General features: G+C 36.5%; 1 protein-coding gene across 2 annotated transcripts; it reads right to left on the reverse strand.

Moving 5' to 3' along the window:
- Positions 1-297: 297 nt before the first annotated feature.
- Positions 298-4,423, reverse strand: LOC113307755 (mitochondrial import receptor subunit TOM40-1-like). 2 transcript variants are annotated; one of them, XM_026556206.1, is made up of 12 exons: positions 4,341-4,423; positions 4,050-4,199; positions 3,332-3,413; positions 3,146-3,245; positions 2,948-3,043; positions 2,797-2,847; positions 2,248-2,313; positions 1,489-1,590; positions 1,281-1,349; positions 1,106-1,189; positions 890-985; positions 298-610 (listed from the first exon to the last, which is right to left on the reverse strand). In XM_026556206.1, exons 2-12 carry the CDS (start codon positions 4,180-4,182, stop codon positions 554-556), a joined length of 936 nt encoding a protein of 311 aa, XP_026411991.1. In that variant the 5' UTR covers positions 4,183-4,199; positions 4,341-4,423; the 3' UTR covers positions 298-553. The 2 variants fall into 2 exon arrangements, with proteins under 2 accessions (XP_026411991.1, XP_026411990.1); XM_026556205.1 differs by lacking the exon at positions 4,341-4,423 and having other exon boundaries at positions 4,050-4,323.
- Positions 4,424-7,086: the final 2,663 nt, after the last annotated feature.

Below are 7,086 nucleotides of genomic sequence, written 5' to 3' on the forward strand. Positions count from 1 at the left end.
TGTAACGCTGTAAAAGTGAAAACCCACCATGATGAAAACGAATTGTTGGCAAAATCCACAACGGGATGATTGGTGAATGTCGCCACATTAGCCTTGAGATTATAACTATTTACCATAACCCAATATTTTTTATAACTATTTCTAAACCTCCCTTCTCCATGAGTTCTACATTAATTTAATGGGGTTCGAAACGATCATGGAGAAGTGAGAACACCCCACACTGAAAATAATACATCAGACCGACTTCATGTGGGAGAGGCTTAACCGAGCATAAACAACCACAAGATAGTCAGACTCTAGATCGAAATGAAATTTTTTGATTACTCCACATCTCAGACACTACTATCCGAAGTGTTGTACTCTCAAAGGGAAGTAAATGCTACCGTTACAAAAAAAATTATTTCTGTAGCAAGTAATATTAAGGTTAAACTGGGTCTTCATAAGAAGACCTTCAAATAATATCTTAGAAAAAATCGAAGAGAGAGTTGTGACAAGAGAGGTCTACCCTGTGCTCCTTGGGTGGCTCCAACAACACATCAAATAAACAAATAATTTATTCTCCTACTGACAATCCAAAACCAAACTTGTAATCTTTCTTCTGGTGATCGATCTGCAATTCAGAGGTTCGAAATTAACAGTAGGCAGCAAAAGAGAAATTAGTGAAACAACAGGACTTGGTGGTTATTTTCTCCTTCTACAAAAAACTTGAGAGATTTTGTTTAATGCATAAAATTGTGCATGGACCTGAGCAAGATACTTTCATCTCAGCAACAAAATATGGGTACAGTTGGAGGTTGCAGCCATTCGAAGATGAGGTTAACATAATATATCAGTTTTACTTTATTATACTGTAAATCATTTAAGATCATTTAAGAGATATGGTTCTCACCTCTGCTGAAAGAATGAAATTGAGACCCATATTCAGTCGTTCTTCTAGAAAACTAGCTACGCATCCATTGGAGTCAATCTTCCCTCTTAAACGACACTGTCAACAAACACATGCACACTTATAAAACATAAGTCTTGAAATTCCTTTCCATAGCTTTCAGTGCCTTCAGAAACATTGACTTTCAAAGATTATTCTGGAATCTGCCAAACAAATTACCTGTCTAAATATGCAATCGTAACCAAAACTTGCTGTAACATCTCTCGACATGTAGTTGTACATGAAATCCGACGCTAGAGAAACCTGCAGACAAAAGAAGTACAAAAGAAGTATAATAGGAGGATGATTAAATAAAATACATATAGATCAACAACTAAATTTTTGACCGTCTTACCTTTTCAGACACTTTCTGAACATAGCTAAGTGCAACCATCCCCGTACTTGCAACTTGCCCTGTAGCAACCTGCAATCATCAGTCAATTCCCTCCCCAGTCATTTTTCGTATTAATATGAAATTCAGAAATATCAAATAACAATGTAAGCAATATGTCCCCCGTTTTCGAATGGAAACGTTTTTTGGCAGTAGGATTTAGCTGTTTTACCATCTTATCTGTGTTGTATCGAGCAGCAAATCCAATACCAGATTTTCGATGCTGACCCGCCCAAAATACTTCACTGCCCAGTGACAAGTGAGGAGTGACACTCTGTGGAAGGAGAAATGCGCATTTCATTAACATATAGAAAAAGGATTACAATCACTAAAACAGTATACATCCTAAAACAGTATACTAAAAATATTCATAATAATTGACTATGTAAATACAAGTTATATTATTCCGCAAACTGTATACATTCTTGAATATTAATGTGCATCTTTTGCGCAAATATAAATCTAGTCCAACCAATTAGTCTAAACTCAAAGGCAAAACATTAAACTTCAAGCGACTGCATCAAACAGAGTTGGTTGCTATGTTCAACATGTATGCTAGATACATTGGAATCTATATCATCTTTGCAGGAAAATCATCAAATGTCACAATAGCACACAAGCCTTTGCTTGAGGGCTTAATTGTCACAAGTGAAGACTAAATACGACATACACTAGGTCCAGATTTCCAAATCTATCTAGAGTAGGTTACGCTTTACCATCAGATGCATACTCTAAAGGTCTCATTTTTGGAGCGGCCCGGTCTTTCTTTGTAAAAATTATTTCAATCTTACTCCTCTAAGATCTTATTCTTGTCAAAGAATTTCTGCGATTTAACCCCGCAGTGAATGAAAACAGATATAACCATCTAATTGCTGATCAAAAAAGATATACGAGTCTGCCCAAACAAGCTTCCTCGTCAACAGATTGTTACCTGGATATAACTAGCACCCACTAAGGCCCCATTCCCTAATTGAAGCTGGCTCCTTGAGTCTTTACCCTGTGTAGAATAAATAAATAAATAAATAAAAGTCAGCAAAAAGAATTTTGGATGCTCATGCAACAATATCTCAACCATCACATCCCACAAAACACAAACCCAATCAACTATATCAAACTAACAGACCTAGGAATAAGAAAACAGATGACAAGAGAGTGTGCATAGTTTAATGGGAGATTACTCGACTAAAACTGAGCTACTGAAGGATTTCCACAAACAGAGACTCCAAAACAGATAATTTCATAAGCAGGAATATTCTGGTCAGACAAATTACATAATTTCTGTCAAAAAACTTCTAAAATGTACTCTTGCATGAGCAGACAGCAGATGCTATTGCAAGAGTCCACAAGTAAAAATTCAAAAATCAATACAATGAAAAAATGTAAAACTATCAAAGGTTAAACAAGATATCTATTAATGGAAACCAAGAACAGTATGCTTCGACAAAATATCAATAATTGCAAAGGGAGAACAAAACCTTACCTTGTAATCAAAATTGATCATACCATGAGACATATGCGGCTCTTGAGTAAGCTGAAAATACAGCAGCACATGATTGTTAGTAGAATAAAAAGGTAACATAGAACACCAGATGAGACAAAAACTTTAAGAAATTACTGGAAGTAGCAAACACCTGGGCATTCGCCTTCAAAGCGAGGTTTTCGGTCAAATCACACTTGAGTCTTGCATTCAACCTTCCGTCCATCATAACCCTCCCAACAAGCATCAACTATGCAATACAAAGAGTAGCTCTAACAATCAGTCAGCCCGAAGCAGAATATGAGGCTCAGGCGAGGAACTCAACCTTCACTAATGGTGATGAAAAATTTACCTTTGGGTCAAGAAAGTTAGCTCCAAATTCATAGTGAGAAGTAGGTATTTTGATGGTCTCGGCGGACTGAGAAGGAACTTCCATCGGTCCCATGAATACACTGATTAATAATCATGAGGAGAAGTTGTTAAATTAAGTGAAGGATGGGGAGTCAGGCACAGTATATGCATTTAACTACTTAGTTACCTGTGGCTGAGAGAGAATCTTTGATTGATTCCCTTAATAAAATCGAAGCGTAGCCCTTCAAAAAGATCTGGCTTTAAGGACACTGTAGATACATTATGCAGATTCACTTTTAGTCCATAATCTCAATCAACAAGTATCAATCATATCAGTACACAACATCAATACTCCTTGGTAGGGATGCAAAACAAGCACCATAATACAGACACAATGGAGAACCACCGGGTAAAATTGAAAGCTATTTGAGACCCGGAGAACTCCTTTCCATAGATCTAAAGAAATACTGGCCTTAATTTTCAACTTTGGATAACTGGGTTCTAACAAAATACAGTAGAACACAAATTTTAAGTCCAAAATTACTCAAAGTTCACCTTCGTGTATAGATATATCCCCGATTCCCCGAACATACAGAGAACACTAATCCCAACAATTTCATTATTCACAAATTGACCTTCAGCTAAAAAATTTAAACTGTCACACTATAAACCCTTGAAATCTCTCCTTCAAAATACGAGCATTAATAACCCTAAGCTAAGCTAAAATAACCAATTGAAACAAAAATTAAGCTAGTTAAACTAAATCACATATCACAAGACAATCATCAAAGTCAAATCATTAACCATTCCACGAAGTAGAAACAAAACCCTTATCTTGTAACTAGAAAACCTTATAAGTAATGCATAAAACAAATGACGGTAAATAGATCAGGAGCCAGACTTACACAAAGCTTCACGATGGATTTCTTCATAAGGAATAGCGCAAGGAAGATCCATATAGTCGATTTTCTCTTCTTTCTTCTCGATCTCCTTTGGAGGAGTAGTAGTTTGAGGAAGTATTTCAGCGTAAGATCCCATTTTTTTTGTTTCAAACCCTAGAAAAGTAAAGATTTGAGTGAGAGGGAACTACACCAGATTCTCAAATTTTATTGAGAAGAATTTTTTAGGGCAATATGAGAGCTACTTGAGAAACCTAAACAAAAACACAAACTAAAGAGAGTTTTTCGACTGCAAACCTTTTTGTTTGGGATGGTATGCGTGCGACAGGGGAAAGAAGCTGCTATGGGCTTTCAGGGTTTAAGGGGAGGGTTTTCTTTCCTTGGATATATATCCTGCTTTTGGTAAATAGTACTGCTCCATTATAAAGCATCTACGGTTGGTATTGAGGCCGCATGGGCCGCACACTATAAGTCATCAAGCAAAGCTACCCAGATCCATGGATCCCAACCGATCCGCCTGTTGACGGACTAGATGCAGGTGAATTTTTTAAATCTGTATCTCCGTCCAGTATGCATCTTCAACTGATACATCCCTAAATGTACCTTCGAAGAGATCAGACACAAGAGAAAGACTACAGATAACATTTAAATATATCTCTCCGTCTAGTATGTATCTTTAACTGATACATCCCTAAATGCACCTTAGAAGAGATCAGACATAAGGGAAGACTACATGTAACATCTACCAATCAGGCTTTGTTAAAAAGATCCATCTAGTTATTCCTTCATGATTCATAACTTACTCGAGCTATCAGGCCAAGCACAGTCAAGCAAGCAACACAACAAGAAGAAATCTGATCATACTAATGTTCCATCTTGTCGTAAGAAACTCAGTTATGGCCATTACACTGTTGCAATTCGAGTTTTTTCCTTCAGTGATATTACTCCACCTAATGATGGTGTCATATTTGAGTTACAACATAAACATCCACCTGTACCACAACCCACTATACGACCTGACAACATAGGTGCTAAAGTTATATCTCTTTCAATTACAATTTACAATTCGGTGTTTAGTGTAATTAAGAGCTTCCCAAATGGGGTTACACCATCTCTTCCACAGTAGGTGCCATTTGGGAGTGGTGTTGTTGCAGCCATCTAGATTATCAGTCATCAGCGCAAATGAAGACGTTTCTTATCTCAACTCTCAACCATACACGTGTCTAACAGAAGACCATTGGTAAAGTTAGTAAATAAACACAAATCCAAGTTTTAATTAGTCATTTCCATGTTTAACAGTTTTTAGCTACGGTCAAGATGGTCAATGATAATCCTGAGACCCAAACTCTAATATTGAATTTTCTGGGACCCAAATGCAACACTGGTCACAAAATTGGGACTCAAAATCAAAATATCCCTAAAAACAATTATAATTGCGGAAATAGAAAAGTAAAAGACACAGCAAGATTTTGTTAACAAAGAAACCGCAAATGCAGAAAAATCCAGGGACCTTAATTACAGATTCTCAAATTTTATTAATAAGAGTATATAATTGTGAGTGCTAAAGCTATATCTCTTTACTAGATGTCGTGAGTGGTGTTGTTGCAGCCGTTGCTGATGAGTTGTTGTCATCCATAGCAAGTGTAATTAATTTTTATTAGAGCTTCTCCAATGGTTATGTAGTGAACTTCACATGTGGCATTATGGGAAGACATCCTCTATCTTACTTGGCAACTAATTTTCCTAATTATTAGGAAAAAGAAAACTTCATCTCCAACCCACCTTCCGTTTTACCTTGTTGTCTCTTGGTTCGAAATGTATATTGTTCTGACTGAATATGAAACCAATCTCTAATGACGTTGGCTTTAATGGAACCAATCTCTAAAATAATCCTTTATTGATTTCAGGAATTTGGGGTTTATTCCATGATACTATGGATATTTCTGAAATCGCCAGTATGTATATGGACCTCGTAATCACTTTATTTGCTTGATGATACGATGAAGTGGGTTGCTTTTTAGTTTGGGGTTTATGTATTTTTCGTCTGGAATTGTGCTAAACTAGAGCACTTCAGTGTTTATGCCATGCCATCTACACATTGCTCATAGAGGTTAGGGTTGAAGAAAGATTTTAGGGATTTTGGATGTGTATCATACGTGTACGAAGACTTTTTTATCACACACGTTCCATTGGAGAAGCTCTTAGCTGATAAATGTCATACTTGTGAAAACATAGCCACTTCCTCATTAACCCCACTCATAAAGCCTGGTGGAGGTTTCATACCTTTAGTAATAGGCACCATATGAAGGCGTTTGGTTTCTAAAGTTGCTGCAATCTTAGTTGGTAAGGAAATCACTGCATATCTAGGTGATTATCAATTTGGAGTAAACATACCTTGTGGTGGTGAAAGCATACCCCATTCCGTCAACATATTATTATAACCAAAAGGTAACCACCATAACCTTTCAATGTTACTTATTATCTTTAGATTTTAATCTTGCTGACAGAACATTTTTAATCAGAGAGGTTAGAATTAAATGCCCATCAACCTCTAAGTGGGTTGAACTATAGTATGTCAAACCTGCAAGGTTATATTACATGTAACATGTTATTTCCTCTTCTAAAGGTGTACAACAGGGTGATCTTCTTGGTTCACTAGTTTCTGCTTTGACTGTACACTCAATGGTGCTTAAGATAGCTTCTTTGTGAGCTCTGAGTCTGCATGCATGGTATTTATAAGATGGAACCATCACTGGACATACTTTGTAAGTTTCTAAAGCACTAAATATCATTCAAGCTAAATGTAAAGAGAAACGGTTACTTCTAAATATAAGCAAAACTGAGATTGTCTGGCCTACTCTTGACCCTCATGTCAATATAGATGGTGTTTTCTTTTTTATCATTGGGAGACCATCAGTTGGTGTGCAGTTAATATGGGAACCTCTGAGTCTTGACCCTCATAGTTTCGTAGTGATATTATCATGCACAGGGTTGACAAGAGAATACAGTTTATGAATGTTATTAAGAAACTTAAAGATCCATA

Source organism: Papaver somniferum, chromosome 9 (genome assembly GCF_003573695.1).
Source record: "Papaver somniferum cultivar HN1 chromosome 9, ASM357369v1, whole genome shotgun sequence".
NCBI classification, from domain to species: domain Eukaryota; kingdom Viridiplantae; phylum Streptophyta; class Magnoliopsida; order Ranunculales; family Papaveraceae; genus Papaver; species Papaver somniferum.